The 18,495-nt window shown below is 42.0% G+C and overlaps 1 protein-coding gene and 1 long non-coding RNA gene across 7 annotated transcripts in view; one reads left to right on the top strand and one right to left on the bottom strand.

The window, feature by feature from the left end:
* LOC115291497 overlaps positions 1-18,495 on the bottom strand; it is a 73,687-nt gene that overhangs the window by 31,783 nt on the left and 23,409 nt on the right. The gene's annotated exons all lie outside the window — the stretch shown is intronic.
* TTC3 (tetratricopeptide repeat domain 3) overlaps positions 1-18,495 on the top strand; it is a 115,406-nt gene that overhangs the window by 78,645 nt on the left and 18,266 nt on the right. For all 6 annotated transcript variants that reach the window (XM_029938971.1, XM_029938970.1, XM_029938975.1 and 3 more), the window contains 4 exons: positions 972-2,034; positions 2,911-2,976; positions 6,142-6,291; positions 16,711-16,850. In XM_029938971.1, coding sequence (XP_029794831.1) covers positions 972-2,034; positions 2,911-2,976; positions 6,142-6,291; positions 16,711-16,850 — 1,419 coding nt within the window. The remainder of the gene's footprint in view (positions 1-971; positions 2,035-2,910; positions 2,977-6,141; positions 6,292-16,710; positions 16,851-18,495) is intronic.

The raw sequence follows: 18,495 nt of genomic DNA, 5'->3' as shown, positions 1-18,495 counted from the left end.
AGTATTATTTCATACTGAAGCTGCACATTGTTTAATTTGTGTCCCTTGTGCTTATTAAAGGAATCATTTATTGGCTCACAAAGTAGGGAAGAAAAGTATTTTTACAGCTTTTATCGTGTAGTGCACAAAATTAACTGAGGGCTGAGGGTGGGTTTTTAATTTTAAATTTAGAATCCTGGAGCACCTGGGTGGCTCTGTCGGTTGAGCGTCTTGGTTTCAGCTCAGGTCATGATCTCACAGTTCTTGAGGTGGTGGGGGCCCTGCATCGGGCTCTACACTGACAGCACAGTCTAGGATTCTCTCACTCTCACTCTACCCTTCGCCTGTGTATGCCATCGCTCTCACTCGCTCTCTCGCTCTCTCGCTGTCTCTCTCTCTCTCACTCCCTCTCCTTCCTCCTCCCTCCCTCCCTCTCTCTTTCCTTCTCAAAATAAACAAACATTTAAAAAACAAAAAAAACCACAGTGGTCTGGCCGGGCTCTGGTTCTTGAGGGCAACCAGGACCTTTTAGTACCTCTAAATCATTGCATATTCCTAAACAGAAAAATGTTAAGAGATTTCCTGTACGAAAATTCCTATAGGATTTTAATGAAATTTGATTTCTTCTCATTTGGCATTCTTGTTAACTTTTCTTAAATACATTTTTCATTACTTTTTAAATAGATTATATAATAATGTAATTGAAATTTGTGAAGTAACTTTTTAATCCTTTTTGGTTTGTTCCCCCAAAAAATCTTTTAAGGATTATTATCAGAGGGATAAACAAAATTTTGCTTCTAGACTATCACTGATTGCATTTAGCTTTTGTCAGATTTAATATGAGTATAATATGTTTGTTGGGGAGGTGTTGAGATCACTTGGAAGTGAAATAGTATTTTTCTTTGGGAGAATTTGGGGGGAAATGTGTTTTTTCAAATGAACATGTATAAGTACTTTCTTGTAATAACATGTAAACATAAATTTTTTCCAAGTTATTTCTCTCAGTTGTTGGAGGAGCATGGTCCCTTGGACATGAGTAATAAAATGTTCTCTGAAGAATATGAATTCTTCCCAGAAGAAACTCGACAAATACTAGAAAAAGCCGGAGGGTTGAAGTCTTTTCTCCTGGGATGTCCCCGTTTTGTTGTGATTGACAACTGCATTGCATTGAAGAAAGTTGCATTACGGCTCAAGAAAAAGAGAAAGAAGAAAAACATCAAGACAAAAGTGGAAGAAATTTCAAAAACAGGGGAGTATTTACGAGTTAAACTACCACTGAATCCAGCTGCTAGGGAATTTAAACCAGATGTCAGGTCCAGACCAGTGTCTGAGTTATCTTCAGCACCAGCTTCTGAGGACATGAAGCCCAAACCTGTATCTGCTAATTCTCCCCAACCAACCTGTGAAGCGGTGAAGCCGAATCCAGCATCTGATCATGGTAGATCAGTTTCGGAGGCTGAGAAGCCCAAGGAGGCCTCTTCTGATTCCCTCACGTCGGTGTCTGAGGATGCCGGTCACAAGCAAGTATCCTGTAATTCTCCCAAACCAGCTTCTGAGGATGTGAAACCTGCATACTGGACACCACCCCATTTGGTCACAGGATACTGTACATACGTTTCCTTCCAGGGATTTGACATTATCCAGACACCACCAACATATATAAGCGTGTTACCCAGTCTGCCCCCGTACACTAACATGTATACACCTCTAGCCAGCATTCCTTCTGAGTATCAGCTGCAAAGACCGATAGCAGTGGTGCCCTCATTTGTAGCCAGTGACAGACCAGATGACAGTGCTGCCATGTATTTTGAGGGTCATCATTTGAATGCTGAGAATGCACCTCCCGGTAACAAGATTGTCCCTAAAACACAGACCCTTCAGGACTCTCTGGAAGTATCAGGAAAGCCACAGTGCAGCGTGAATGGGGCCGATAGAGCCCCCAGTGGACCTACCAGCCATGAAGGCCACTGTGGAAATTCTGCCAAGTGGAAAGTAAATCCAGAAATCACCGACCAAGTAACAGATACTCCACACACACAGATGGCCGCGGTGCAGGTGAGTCTTAAGTAGAAAAAGTCACCTCAGTACTAACGTTAAACTTTCCTTTTCATCTTTCATTGCCTGTTACTAAAATTCTTCTAAATTATTGACTTTACAATGGTTATGAAATCTTTTGCCTGGAAATGTTTTAAAAATATGGACCCTTTTGTAGGGCATGATAGGGAATTCAGAAAGAATTTTTGGGTCTAGTAAATAATACTCTTCTTCCCTAACCAAGTTTTGTACCGATTGAGAAGTGAGATAGAGGAATCAGCAGATGGAGCCAAAACGTCACCTTAGAGTGGCGCCCCTGCGGACGGTGGCGCGTATTTCCATAGCACTTGCACATCCTGACACCGAAGCCAGGACACAGCAGCTTATCCACCCAGTTACTCCGAGACCAGGAAGCCTCCCCACGCAGCGCCTGCTGTGTGGAGACTTGCTGTAGGAAGAATGAAAGGAAGTCAGCTTTTTGCACAGGTGGCCCCAAAAGCAGAGTCTGGGCTACATGTGACCAGTTTCTCTTAAGAGACAACCAGATGGAGAGAAACCGAAGGGGTGTGAATAAAAGTTACTAACAAGCATGAGAACAAGCTTATGTTCTTCCGTAGTTCACTTTATTGGGCATGAATTCATTAGACCCTTGTTGGATTACCCCCCTCCTCATGATGTTTTCTGTTTTCTAGAAAGCTTAGAAAGAACACGTTAAGAGCAATGAATCAAAATCATTTTCATTTTTACTGTTTCTACGTGATAATTTTTTCCTAATACAATAAATAAAACACACCTCAAAAAAATTGTAAGCATGTCTTAAAATGTCATTACATAATGGATTTATTTTACCACAGCAGTTGAGATTAATTGAATTTAAGTGTTTGTTTTGCCCCAAAGGTACCTTGGAATATAACACATCAAGAAGTCAATACTGAGCCATATGATCCTTTTGAGGCACAACAGGTGAGTCCAAATGGTATTAGACTATTTGAAGGTTTTTTAGTTTTCATTATAACTGGATGGCAATGATGAACTAAAAGTATTTTGAAGTCTGCTAATTCCATATAAAATATTACCATGGAATAAGCTTTAGAACATAACAAAAAAATTGTTTTTGTTGAATTTGGGAAAGAGAGGTAGAAAAAAAGCTGGGTTTTTTTCCTAGCTTATTTATTTCAAAATATAATGGCTTTATTGTTCTAACTGGTATAATGAGTCTGTATCAATTTATAAATAAGAGCTATTCATGTGAGTGATACAGAAAGTATTATAATACAAAGCTTCACCATCATAAGAATGATTCAGTTAGAAAATCTGTTAATATACTGTGTTAATGTATCTTAAGAGAAGTTATTTGGCCAATTCCATAGTTTCTGAAAGGGATTAGATAAAATTCAATTCCCCTTCTTGACTAAAACTCCTAATAATACGGGAAAAAAATAAATACTTTTCCACAAACAGATCTTTTTCTCAAACCAAAGCCTTCATCTCACTTACAGGTGAAACATCTCCATTTATTATCCTGGAGATAGCAACGACAAAATTAAATAAGAGAAAGAAGTAAGATTGTAAAAGAGGAGGTTTAAGTATTATTTCTTATGGAAGCTAACATTTGTGTATCTGGAAGATTAAAAACAGTCACCTGAAAATGCAGTACCAAACTATAAGAGAATTCAGAAAGGTGATTGGATATACTATTTTTCCATTTATAAACAACAGTCTGTTGCAAAGTATACTAGAAGATAAAGTTCCATTTTTAATAGCAACAAAAAGATAAAATACTGAAATTTATGAAAGAAAAGTTTAAAATGCTACTGAGAAACACACACAAGACTTACATTACACAAATGAGAAGTATTGAATAGGATGATTATTGTGAAGAGACTGTTCTCCCGAAAGCTTTTAACGTAGTTCCAGCACAGTCATGAGCAAAGTGTACTAGTTACCCGCTGCTGCATAACGAAGTACGTTAGAACCCAGTGCCTTAAGACAGCAGTAACATTTATTATCTCACAGCTTCTGAGTCAGCAGTTGAGCAGTTCAGCTGATGGACCTGGAGGATGCTGAGGCCTTGCAGCCATGATACAGACCAGGGCTCGTCTGGTCATCTGCACGGGGTGGGGTTGGAGGCTCTGTCTCCATGATGGCTCACTCCCACAGCTGACCAGTTGCTGCTGACTTTTGGCGGGGGCTTGAGTTCCTTGCCTGTGGACTTCCATGTAGGACCACTTGAGTGTCCTTGTGTTCTCATGGGGCCTGGTGTTCCCCAGAGTGGTTGGTCCAAGAGCACTCATAACCTACTTTAGGAAGTCACTTTCTGTCGCTTCTAATGTATTCTGCTCGTCACACAGCCCAGCCCAGCAGCCTTGGTATATCATAGGGGAGGATGATACATGGGTATAAATCCCAAGAGGTGAGGACCTTGAGGGCCACCTTGGTAGCTCGCTCCTGCACAGGGCTTATCTGACACTGGGCAAATTGATTCTCAACTTCACACAGAAAATAAGCCTCAGGAATGCCCATGGAGAAGAACCTACAAGAAAGGGACTCGTGCATCTAGGTAGCAAAATGTAATGTGAATCTATTTTAGCACAAAATAGGCCATTAGAATAAGAGACAGTAGAACAAAAGAAAATAGAAATGTAAGGTATAATTAAAAATGGTAAGTATTAGTGAGCAGAAAGTAGTTTATTAAATATGTGGTATTAGGAGAAATGGGTTGCCTGTCTAGAAAAAATTAATGTGGGTCCCCACATCATTTCTGTATACCAAAGTAAATTTCCAGACAGATCAAAGCAGACCCACAATTTCCCTAGAAAAACGGAAGATTTTTTTCATGAGGTTAATAAACAGTATGACAAGAAGTACGTGCATATATATGTACATATAGAACCTGTGTGTACATATGCATGGCATGTATTTGTATTACGGGCAAATACATGATGCCAAAACACCAATGAGAAACTAGGAAAATTATTTGTGGCACAGGACAGATAGAGAACTAATTGCCTTGTCTAACATACGAAGTTTCTTTAAATTAATCAGAGAAAGGTTAATAACCTAACACATACTGGCCACAGCTCATAGTTCTCTAACTGATAATTCACTGAATTTCAAAACCTTCATTCTGTGCCTTTTTACATTTGGAAGATGCTGAGGTACAGGAGGTGTGGGGGAAAATGAATCTAGGTTTGTGCCCCTGAGATAGATTTCCAGGTGTGGCTGCTAAGGCACTGTCAGCTGGGGACAGCAGTCAGCCAGCTCGCCGAGATGCCTTTCACACACAGGTGGCTTAGCAGAAGGAAAGGTTTTTTTTATTTTTTAGATGCTTATTTATTTTGAGGGGAGAGAGAGACAGACAGAGCACGAGCCGGGGCAGGACAGAGAGAAAGGGAGACAGAATTGAAGCTCCAGAGCCTCGCTCAGAGCTCAGACTCACAGACTGCGAGATCATGACCTGAGCCGAAGCTCTATGTTTAACCGACTGAGCCACTCAGGTGCCCCTCAAAATGAAAGGTTTTTATTTTAATTTATTTATTTTCAGAATGAAAGGTTTTTAAAAACACATAAATGACATTTGTCGTTGGACAATATTTCACATTGCAGTGTTGCTTCTGTTTTTGTTTTTGCTTTTTAAGCTAGTCCAAGAGATAGTTAACATAACTGGAAACCATTGATAATATTTTAATTTGTCATTTTTACAACTGTCCATTTGAAATACTTAAAATTAGGGTCAAAGTTAGTATGTTTTGTTGATATCTAATTGCATATGTACATACAGCTTTTTAAATGTAATAAATAGTTCTTGATGTTAATCATGGAGAATGATATTCACATCACACTATTGATTTAATACTGAGCCCTTTTAAAACAAATATTTGGAACTAATTATAGTACAGATTAAAATGTTTCATTATGAATTACAGTAATATGAATAATAGTACTTTAAAAAGAGCTGGCTTTGCTCAGCAATGTTGAAGAGTTTTTCATTCTTGAATTATCATGACATTTCCCTTGTAAATTTTCATCTGTCTCTTATTCTCCTCTGTTTAAGAGAGTGTTTGGAACAAGATGAGAAATAGGCATTTTAAACTATTTTTAATAGATAATTTTGTAATTTACTTTTAGGGAGAGCTCTCACAGATTGAGAAGGAGCACCAGGCTTTACAAGAGCAGTTTAAGGAAGCGTGTGAAAATTATGAGCAGATTAAACTCCAGGTCTCGGAAGAGATCAAGGACCTGGAAGAAAAGTTGAAAAGGAACTCAGAAGAAAACAAGGTAATTCTGTGTGAAACTTCTCTTTAGTAGCATGTGGCATGATCAGGAGATCAGTGCTTTTGTGGCCTCAGTTAGCCAAGTCACAGCATTGTTGGCTGAAAAATGGATTTTTTTCTTAATAATGCCTTTTTGGATTTCTCTATGACATATTAAAGTGGCAGTGTTTTTGCAGTGTTTTAGAACCTCTGCATGTTGCCATTTAAGAAAAGGGCTCTGACTCTGGGTTTTCATTTGTTTATAGTCAGTTTGCTTCATTAACTAAACCTGTTTTCTGGTGACTGAGTTCCAAGTTAATCCTTGTTTATATTGAAAGGCAGTGTAGCATTAGTGATTCATAGTGTAAACCTTGGGGTCAGCCCAGCTGGGTTCAGAGTCAGGCTTGATTCCATACTAGTTCTCATCTTGGTCAAGTTACTTCTTTGTGCTTTGGTTTCGTAGCTGGAAGATCTGGATGACAGTAGCTCCCATTTCTTGGGGCTAGATTAGTACTTGCAGAGTCCTTGAACCTGCCCAGCGTGTGGTGGAGTAAGGGCTCTGGAAGTATTGCCTGCCACTGTTATTTCTCCTACTACTATTATCACCTTCTTACTCTGAAGGAAATGTAAGAATAACACGTGGAACTTAGGCATATGAAATCTGTGAAATCACCTAGACCATCTTGAATTGATCTTGAATTCCACCAGCTAAGAGGGATTATAGTTATATGGAACTGGCTACTGGAATAATACGAATTAGTGGCAAGGCCACACTGAAGTGGTGGGGGAATGAAGGAATCCTCGTGCGTTTCTTTGTAAAACCTGAGGTCTTCTGTGCAGACATATAAGGGGATGTTAGTTAATTTAAGAAAGGAAGGATTTACACTTCTCATGGTAAGCATTGCCTAGTGTACAGAATTGCCAGTTCACTGGCTTAAACACCTGAAACGAATTCAACGTTATATGTCAACTACACTTCAGTTAAACCCAAAAAGGTAAGAATTTGTTCCAGAAGTCTGGACCAGCTTAGTGGGACCTTAATCAGGAAATTATTGGTATTGAAGTACACCCAGAAGAAAAGGGTCAGTTTGTAAAGCTACAATTCTGTAATGGCAGTATTAGAACAGTTACAACATTCCTGTTACAACTTGTTCTCACTTGGGATGGGACAAGGGAGATTTGAAGGGTGAAAGGAATTGAAGAAACCAGACTTTCCGGTCAGTTGCCTGGTCAGATGAGCTCTTCCTGACTGGGGGAGGAGAGAAGGAGCAAAACTAAACCCTGCGCAGTGGTCACTCATGGAACACTAATTTGAATAAGCTGTCGGGGAGCCTTAACAGCATAAAATATTTTTATAAACTTTCTATTGCCTCAGTAAAATTCAGTTTTACTAAATCCAGGTAAGAATGCTTACAGCCCCCCGATTAAGTAACGTGAGCAGATTTTCAGACTCGGCCGCGTAAGGTGAGTGAGCCGCATCTGGTGAGCGAGCTGCCCCTCTCTCTGGCAGAGGCGCGTCCAGCTTTGTAAACCGCTGGTCTCACTGGGTCCTGTATTTGTGCAGTTTCTCAAGGCATCTTTCTTTGTCCACTTGTCCAAGAAATCTCAGTAAATCAGACACCCCGGGCAGAGGGCTGCTGGGGAGCAGCAGCTCGGACTGGGCTTTTATGTGCTTTTCTTAACTTTACCAAGGCTCTAGGTCTGCATTCAAGATGTGGGTCCTAAGAGTGTAGCTGGTCTGTTTTTTAAAAGAGCCATTATTTAGTCCCCAAATTCTAGGCCTGTTAGGTAGTTTGATTTCCCCTATAAAATATAGGCCTTTTTCCTCTCAGGATAAATTGCTCATTGGAGTTTTTAGGTGGTTGTCTACACTGGAGCAGATGAGATGTAGCTGTGGCCATTTCTTTATTAATCGTGATTATGTTCATAATTAGCTTGTTGGAGAAATCTTCTATAGACATAAAAAGAAATTTGTGGCTTTTATTGATCTTTCCCGTGACCTTTGACTCTCTAGATCACTGAGGTTATCAGCTAATACTTTTACTGGAAAATTGCTTGATACCACATAATGGATGTATTAAATACAACCACCCTTTGCTCTGTAGGGAAGAGATAGACGAGCAATAGCAAATCACGTTTCTGAGCTCAGACATCAGTCAGGCTGCCTAGGTTGAACTCCAGCACTACCATCTGATACCTTTGTGGCCTTAGTTAACCTCTTTGACCTTCAGCTTCCTCATTAGTAATACAATCTGTACTTCATAGGTTTTTGAGGACTCACAGGGGTGGTTGGACAAGGGTGGGATTGTCCAGAGACATTAAGTATAGAAAAGGAAGAACTGTCCCACCCAAAATGCCACTCAGGCCCCTACTCAGAAAAATTGTTCACAAAGCAGTTGAAGAGGGCTTGGCACATAAAAAGCATCAATAAGCACCTGAGCTAGCTATTGTATATAGTGGGTGGGGTTTTATTCTGAGCTGGGAATGGCTTTGATAGTTATTTAGGCCAGTTATCTCTTATGTCGGAGGAAATACCTGTTCTAAAGCCAGAATCTCCTGTTGTGTTTAATGTACCTCTAACGTGCAGTTGCAGATTGTAATTGATTGCAGTATTGCTCAAGGTTTATGTTCTTCTTAACTTATTAAGATAATATTCACCATTTTAATCATTATAAAGTATGTAATTCAGTGGTTTTCAGGATACTCACAATGTTATATGACCATTATCACTAATTGCAGAACCATTATCATAACGCCAAAAAGAAACCCTCTTATATCCATGGAGCAATCATTGCTCGTTGCCCCTAGGACATATGTTCTTAAGGTACTTTCATGAGGTTTTCATATCGCTAAGATGGGTATTTAAGTTGACTTTGACTCTTAAAACATAATCAGAATCACTTTGGCCTAGAATGAGTTACGGAGGAGAATTTTGAAACTTTGTCCTATTTGTACATCAAAACAGAATCTTGGGCCCTGCCTGCCAAAAATTCCTCAGCCCACATCTGTGTGGGGGTTCTCTTGTTCAGTCATGACCTTTGCCAAGCTCAGCCTTTTTTTAAGGTTATCTATTTATTTTGTGGGGAGGTGAGTGGGGGAGGAGCAAAGAGGGAAAGAATCCCAAGCAGGCTCTCTGCTGTCAGCACTAAGCCTGATGTGGGGCTTGATCCCACGAATCGTGAGATCGTGACCTGAACCGAGATCGAGAGTCAGACACTTAACTATCTGAGCCATGTAGGTAGCCTGAGTTCTTTGTTTGTAATCTAACACTTATGGAGCTCATTATGTGCCATACTCAGTTGTACTTTTTTACATGGCTTATTTTATTTAATCTCAGACAATCATAGCATGCTAATGTTATAGTAGTATTGTTTCCATTTTACCATTAAGGATGTGGAGGCAGGAGCAGCGAATGCAACTTGCTGGAAGTCATACCAGTACAAAGTGGCAGAACAGTTAGTGTCAGGCTCCAGATCCCTTGATTTTGTCCTCCCCTAAGAGAATGTCACTTCCACGGCCAGTTGAAAAGCAGTTCTCAGCAGTTCACAAGCAGTATAGGTGTATCAGTTATTGGCCATAACAATGCTGAGTAACACCCACCACAAAACCTTAGTGACCTACGCAGTAAACAGTAAGTGTGGAAGTCTGTGGGTTGGCTTGTCCCAGTTGGGCGGGGCTGGACGGCTTAGCCTTTGGATCAGCTAAAGCCCTGTTGTTCTTGGCTTACCTGCTCATATATGTGGGGTCACCTGGCTATGGAAGTATCTAGAATGGCCTCAGCTGGGATGATTGGGGCAACCAGCTCTGCTCTGTGTGTCTTAGTTCTTCTAGAAAGTGACAGGGCAAGCAAGGACAGTCACACAAGCACTTTTCAGGCCTCTGCTGATGTCAGGTCTGCTAATACCCGTTAGATAAAGCAAGTCACATAGCCAGCCCAGATTCAGGGGTAGGGAGACAGACTGCTCTTTTTGGAAGGGCCGTGGATGGTCCCATGACAAAAGGTGTAGGTAAGGATGGGGCTGTGAATGCAGTCCCTCAGCACCGAAGTTCACTAATATTCAGTAGTTAAGCAGAAGTTTAAAAACCCTTCCGTGATTGGTGTCTACCTCATCTCCCACCTTCTCCTTTACCAGTTCTCTGCGTTCTCCTCTGTAATTAATGGATAGCATTTGTCCTGTGATAGTCTCGCTTCTGGCTCTTTTCCTTGCACTGTCCCTTCTGCCTCAAGTGGCCTTTCTCTCCAAGCCTGGCTCACTTCTCATCCTTTGGGTCAACCTAGCTCAGGCATCACTTTCTTAAGTCAGTAGTTGCTGATGGCAACTCAGCCTTGGTTCAAGGTCTTTGTTAATATATGCCTCACTATATTATATGGTAATTATTTTTGTTAACATTTTTGTTGAGATTTAATTCATTTACCATAGAATTCACCTATTTAAAGTATACGGTTTGTGTTCGTGGTACACGCGCACAGTTGCGCAGCCGTCACCACAGTCTAAGTTCAGAACACTGCATCACCTCCAGAAGAAACCTCACACCCACTACCCTCACTCTCCGTTCTCCTCCCTCCCACTGCCTAGGCAGCCTCTCCTTTCCTCTGTGGATCTGCCTGTTCTGGGCACTTTATAGAAATGGAGTCGTACTCTGTGTGGTCTTTTGTGACTGCCTGCTTTCATGTAGCATAAAGTTTTCAAGGTTCATCCGTGTATATCCATCCATGTAACACATGTCAGTACTTCGCTCCATTATACTGCCAAGTGATACTCTATTGTATGGCAGTATCACATTTTATTTATCCACTCATCAGTTGATGGACTTTGTTTTCCTACTTTTTGACTATATGAATAATGCTGTGGTGAGTATCTGTCATGAATATCTGTGGACATATGTTTTCATTTCTTTTTTTTAAGTTTATTTATTTTGAAAGAGAGAGAGAGACTAGGAGAGGAGCAGAGAGAGGGAATGCCAAGCAGGGTCTGCACTGTCACAAAGTCAGCATGGAGCCTGAGGCAGGACTTGAACTCACAAACTGTGAGATCATGACCTGAGCTGAAACTAAGAGCCAGACACTTAGCCAACTGAGACACCCAGGCCCCACCATTTGTTTTCAGTTCTTGAGCGTCTGTGCTTCAGAGTGGAACTGCTGGGCCATACACTAACTCCAAACTTACCTGTTTGAGAAACCGCCGGACTGCTCGGAAATAGTCGTAGCTTCTAGCAGTTCCCATGGGTAGGGTTGCAGGAGGGTTCCAGCTTCTCGATGTTCTCATAACACTTAGTATCCTCCATCAGTTTGGTTGTAGCCATCCTAATGGGGATGAAGTCATTTTTCATTGTGGTTTTGATTTGGATTTCCCTAAGGGCCAGTGGTACTGAGCATCTTTTCATGTGCTTGTTGTCTATTTGTATATCTTCTTTGAAGAAATGTCTGTCCAATCCTTTGTCTATTTATTAATTGGATCATTTGTCTTAAGAGTTTCATATGTTAATCTGGGTGCAAGTTGCTAATCACAAATACATGACTTCTAAATATTTTCTCCCATCTCCATTTTGCGGGTTGTCATTTTAGTTTCCTGATGGCATCATATGCAGCACAGTTTTTAATTTGTGTTATCCACTTTTTTCTTTTGTTTATGCTTTGATGTCATATTTTAGAAACCTCACAATCTATGGTCACCAAGATTTACTTCTGTATTTTCTTCTATTAGGTCTATGATCATTTTGAGCTAATTTTTGTATGTGGGGTAGTAATCATCATTTATGCGTATTTCCGCCACCAAACTGTTATCATCTTTGAATCTCTGTGTACAGACCAGGAGCTCTGCTGATGTTACCAAATGACGTGTGTTTGTGCACCGAACACCTGAGTTCACTGGGTTTGGTGAATTGTGGCTGCGTATTCAGTGTCCGCCCGTATCACAGGATATCAGGCCTGCACTGCCGTGAAGGTCGTGGCTTGCTTATTTGCTAGTACATGGTGGAGGAGGTTATCCATTCTTCTCTGTGCCAGTCTTCCTCCTGACGAAGAAGTCGTTTCTCTCTGCTTTCACTAGCTGGGCTTCTTTGTGCAGCAGACTTGTTTTTATTTTGTGGAGATAGCTCACTGTATTTCCTTGGATTTTGTCTACCAGAAAAGTTTTAATGCTCTCTCTAAAGAATGGCTAAGGCCTCATGGCATTCACTTTTATATTGCTCATACTTCTGGTTCTGTATTATCATTTTTATCTTTTTATTCTGTTTTTTTACCTACTTAGCATTCTTTTTATTTTGTCTTTCTTTTTTATATTTATTTTGAGAGAGCGTGTGGGGGAGGGGCAGAGAGGGAGACAGAATCCCTAGCAGGTTCCATGCTGCCAGCACAGAGCCTGACACAGGGCTCAGTCCCACAAACTGTGAGATCATGACCTGAGCTGAAATCAAGAGTTGGACACTTAACTGGCCGAGCCGCCTAGGTGCCCCTCTTTTGTGTATTCATCTCAATTGTTTATTTTGGAACAAAGTTGAGATTTTAAAAAAAAGGTATGGAAATGAAATTTTTCTAATTGAGAAAAAAATCAAAGTATTTATAATTATGCCAATAAGCTGTGCATATAAAGCATGCAGTATATGCATAGTCTGTGTATAGTCTGTCTTTTAGTCTAGTGTTTCAAAGAAGAGGATTCAGATCATTCTCTTTAATGTATTCAGAGACAAATCCATGATAGCCGACCTAGTTAGCACTGGGCTGTAGCTTTGTCATTAAAGGGTAGTTAGTACAAACAGCAGATGAACTCATGTAGCATTTTCTGTGGCTGAACTATAAGTGTGTGTGTGTGTGTGTGTGTTTATAATACTCTGTGCCTTTTGATACTAAACTCCTTTTGTACTTGCTGCCAAGTAGGTTCTTAAGCCCTGGCATAACCTTGTGGTTGTGCATCATCTCCTGACCAAAGGGCTAAATCTGAGGTGAAATCATGGCCCAAAATGGAATCCCAGGACAAGTGAGAAACCAGGTCGGGTCGGCCTGGCTCCAGCAAGGCTTGCCTGTGGACACTGGTCCTTGTGGGAGAAGTGAACCAGGTGGAATACAGGATTTTGTAAGTAGAGTAGACATGGTGGTCCTCTCCGTCACAGTAGTGGCCCCACAGGTTCGGGATCTGCAGTGTCACAGCAAAGAAAATGTCAGTAACACTGATCCTGGAAGGACTGTCCCTGACTGAACCTCTGCTGCCTAAGAACAGTCGGCCTGTGGTCTCAAGGCCAGTGAAACCAACCCTGCCCCCGGCCTGGTCCTTGGAAGTCTTTAAGGACCTGCCCTGTTAGCAGGTGTCTTCCGGGAACATCACAGACCGTGGTGTCTTGAGACAGGCTTAAGAGGGAGAAACGTCCTTCCTCAAAGTCGTTGTTGCCTTTGACTGGAAGACCACGACTGCACACGAGGGGTGTAGGTTGGCTTCAGGGACAGCGTTCTCTCTGAGGCAGGAGGCTGCCGGGTTCTGTCGCCGAACCTGTGCCTTCAGTAACCGGGTCACATTCGAAGCAATTGTTGATATTCGTAGAGTTTCAAACTGGAAAATACTAAAATTTAAACTTATTTCTAATAAATATTGCTCTATTCCCTGATTCACATATTATTAGAAATATTAATATAGAGAAGCTTTTACTTATAAATGACATGTATTTACAAGCATGTGCCCACCTATATATCTGCTAGCACTGAATGGATGACACTTTGGAAAATGACACAAAGCTTTTGGAGAATTTATAGGTTCAGAAGTTTCAGAAAGCGGCACCTGCATAAGAAAGCTACCAGGAAGGCTGGGGCTTGCGTGGTGTTTTACCTTCTGTCTGGGGAAGGCTAACTATCCTGCTTCAAAAACAGATTTTCATTTCTGTTTGTCACACCACCCGAATGCCCCTGTGACCAGGCCAGAGACATCACATTTATATTCTAAAAAGCAAGCAGACAGGGTGGGACACCTGGGTGGCTCAGTCGGTTAAGCATCCAACATCGGCTCAGGTCACGATCTCACAGTCTGTGGGTTTTAGCTCTGCATCGGGCTCTGTGCTGACACCTCAGAGCCTGGAGCCTGCTTCCGATTATATATCTCCTCTCTCTGTCCCTCCTCTACTCATGCTTGCTTTCTCTCTCCCTCAAAAATAAACATTAAAAAAAAGCAAACATTATAAAGCAAGCAGAAACAATTGGACTCACCGGATAAAGCATGTGTATAGACTACCTCTAGAATAGAGAGTCACTTAGGCTAGAAAGTGACGTGTGAACCGTTTAGGCAAGCTGAGGGGTTCTTCAGAATCGCCGAGAGCGTTGAGGGGCTCTGAGTGCTGACAGGCTTGAAGGAGGGAGAGGATGTTTGAAGCACACGCTTGGGAGGCCGGCACGCTCTCTGTCCGGGCACTTAAATCAGGGCCCAGTGAGACTCGAAGGAGTTGTGGGAGAAGGGACCTCGGAGGACAGGACGAATGCCAGAAGGAAGGTGGAGGCTGCTGCAGACAGGGCTCTTCAAGCAGGTTGCAGAGGAGATTCTGCACTTTCCCCTTCGCCTTCCCTGCATCTCATTTCCTCTCCCAGCACCCAGGGCAAGGCTGCGTCTTCTACAAAAGACTGACATGGTCTAAGCACTTGCCCTCTGAACCCTGTAGACCTCCTTGAATCCGGTTCATTAGTGTAACCAGGGGCATCCTAGAAGGAACCGGTGGACATTTCACTGACGTTTCTAACATGGCTGTTCACAGGGAAATGCCTTCCAGGTTCCGGCCAACCATCTGGTCAGCAGACTTGGAATAGAGTGGGAATTGCCCATGTTGGGAAAGGCTGTTTGGCGAGCAAAGCGTACCTGACTTGATCGTGTGCTGCTCTGTGCTAGAATAGCCTGTTAGAGTAGAGGTGTCTGTTGTATATACAAAGAAGACTCAGCAGAATGTTGTTTCTTTCTAAATGGTTATGTTGAAAAGCTACTTGGATTCAGTATTTTTATTTCTTTGATTTCTGGTCTTTGTCAAACAGAAATTTCTGCTCTGTCCCATCGAAATGACTACAGGGTCTGGGGCACCTGGGTGGCTCAGTCAGTTAAGTTTCCAGCTCAGGGTACTGAGATTGAGCCCCACATTGGGCTCCGCACTGAGCCTGGAGCCTGCTTAAGATTCTTTCTCTCCCCCACTCAATCCCTCTCCCCTGCTCACTCACACTCTCTCTCGCTCTCAAAAATAAAAAATTTTTAAAAATGACTACAGAGTCAAAAGTATGGAGTTCTCACATATTTTATTTATTCATAGATTTATTTAAACATCTATATCTAGTTACTGTGTCTGTTTTTATGCCTCCTGTCCTAGTACATCTTCTGTGCTCTTTTTTGTTAATGGGATTTTTAACTATTCATCAAAGGTAGAAACCTATTTTTAGCTCTGTCAACTTTTTTATTTCTTAATCTTTTTAGTGTTTATTAGAGAGAGAGCATATATGTATATCCCACTTAAACGCATGATCTTATCTGTCCTCTTCTTCTAAAGTTTCATTTACTTCTTCTTAGCATCCCTACCATAATCCTTATTGTCTCTCACTTGGACTATTATAGTGAGATTTTGAAGGGATTTTACCTTCTTCTAACATAGTTTTTAACATTAAGGGTTGTAATTTGTAATGGGCTATGAAATCAGTTTAATGGTGGTGACTGGAATTGTTTTTAAATTTTTTTTAAGTCTTTATTTTTGAGGGAGGGACAGAGAAAGAGAGAGAATGAGCAGGGGAGGAACAGAGAGAGAGGGAGATAGAGAATCTGAAGCAGGCTTCAGGCTCTGAGCTATGAGCACAGAGTTCGATGCGGGGCTCAGACCCACGAACCATGACCTGAGCCGAAGTTGGACACTCATCCAACTGCGCCACCCAGGCCCCCCATGTTTTTAATAACTGAGTAGATTAGAACTATCTAAAAGTGTCTCAGAAAGTACAGTTTTCTTTCAGTTTGCATGTGTGTGCATATATACATATGGTATGGATTGTTACGAAAATGTATTTGTTATTTGGGGTTATAGTCAAAAAAATCTGAAGGCCTCGGTTTGGTCTCCCACTTTAGTTCGGACGTGCCTTCCTCTCTTATCCCTCTGCCTCACTCTTCCTCCTGCTTGGAACCAATTCTCCATATGACATCTCATCTTTAAAGACAGAAATCAGCCCCTGGTTTCAAGAAACCCTTTCCAAATACCGGCGAGTCTGTCATGCCTCTCTGCCTTTTTGCTGGACAGCATACCCCAGCCTGATCCGGTGAGGCAGGCGAGGTCCAAGGGTGTTTTTCGTATGATTCTGTGTCCCAGGCTCAGCCAGGTCCTGAGTGTGCTCTGGGAAACTGGCGTTGCTGACTGAACTAACACACCACCACAATTCTGCTCTCTGGGGCTTTTTTTTTTTTTAAGTATTCCTATTTATTTAAGTGCTTTCTAAAAATGTTTTTAGATATCAAAGACAGAATTAGATTGGTTCCTCGAAGATTTGGAAAAGGAAGTTAAAAAATGGCAACAGGAGAAAAAAGAAATCCAAGAAAATCTGAAAGCACTAAAGAAGAAAATGAAAAAGGTTTTCAATGCCAATGAAACGTAAGTAACAATTGAAAGGCAATGATTTTTTATTATTGGGGCTTTTTTGTTGATATTTTAGCTTTTTTGATGTTCAGTTTCAGACTATATCAGGTAAAGTACAGATTTAAATGCTGTTTTCATCTCATTTTAGAGACCAGTTCTGTGGGATGTATCTTACCTAAAATGTTTCCTAAAACTACCATGTTTGCTGATAAAGTGGGGCTGTGGATGAGCAAACAGCTGACTTCCCTCTAGTCAGGACACCACCCCTTACTGTGAACATCACACCTTTGCTCCATTTTTCCCTTTTCTATAAAGGAAGGGGCTTAGTCTAGATGTAAGGTTCTTTCCTGTACTAAGATTCTGTGATGATTATTTATAATTACTTTTGTCCTGAACCTTTAAATTAGTAAAAGTTGGTCTTGTGGTATGAAGGATTTGGTAACGCAAAAGGTAAATACGATTATCAGATGACCCAAGTTTAAGATTCCCTGTGGTCCATTCCTAACCCCTCTCTTCCCTAGATGGTGGCATCATATGATTCCTCAGCTTGTTACCTACCACTGTGTAACAAAACACTCAAACTTGGTGGCTTACGTTAACAGCCATCTTACGTGATCGTGATCTTGGAACGGGGCTGAGTTCCGCGGGGCAGTTCTGCCGGCCTTCGTGCTGCTGGGAATTGGCTGGGGCTGGGCTCAGCGCGGATGCTGGGATGTCCTGGCTTTTTCTCTCCGTGTAGTTTCACGGCTGCTCCCTTTCCAGGTAGCCTCTTCATGGGACTTTTGCCTATATGCTCTCTCCACGTGGTCTCCTGGCACCGTAGCCAGGCTTCGTGTGTGGTGGCAAAGGGCGCCTGCAGCTCCGGGAGCGGAAGCTGCCTGCCCTGTGAAGGTCCAGGCCCAGAACCGCCAGAGCGCTACTTCCACCGCGTTCTGTAGCTAAAGCCAGCGGCCGGCCTGCTGGAGATTTAAGGGCGTGCAGAAGGGGAGGCGTGGTTCGTGGGGGCCACGCTGCCACCCCGCTCACCTTTTGGGACATTCGTGCTTTCTCCATTTTCCATTCCACAGGATCAGACGACTTCATTAGGGGTCTTGCTAGCATTAAATTCGGGCATTGTTGAGGTAATCCTTACAAGAAAAATGAAATGTAAAACACTGCCTCTGTCTTGTCATTTGGCGTCTGCTCAAAGTAGTTCCGTCAGAGCATGTGTAGGAATGACAGTGTCCGCAAAGCTCTGTACGGTGCCCCCCGCCCCATCCACAGCTTCACTTCCACGGTTTCCGTTACCTGCCATCGGCGGCGGTCAGGCTCCGATGATTGCCCTTCTGACATTGTCAGAGGGTCAGCAGTAGCCTAATGCTGTGTCACCCACCTGTGTCACCTCACCTCACCTCACCACGTCACGCAGGCATCTTGTCACTTCACATCATCACAAGAAGGCTGAGGACAGTGTAGTAAGATACTTTGGCAGAGACCACATGCATATATTACTTTCATTATAGTATAGCTGTTCTTATTTATAATTAGCTACTGCTGTGAATCTCTTACTGTGCCTCCTGTAGAACCTGAACGCTATCACAGGTGTGTGTGGATGGGAGAAAACACAGGTTTGGTATAGTCCGTGGTTTCAGGCAGCCAGTGGGGGTCTTGGAACATATCC

Source organism: Suricata suricatta, chromosome 5 (genome assembly GCF_006229205.1).
Source record: "Suricata suricatta isolate VVHF042 chromosome 5, meerkat_22Aug2017_6uvM2_HiC, whole genome shotgun sequence".
NCBI lineage: Eukaryota > Metazoa > Chordata > Mammalia > Carnivora > Herpestidae > Suricata > Suricata suricatta.
Note: the sequence above shows the minus strand (reverse complement) of the source record. Positions and strands in the feature narration are given on the sequence as shown.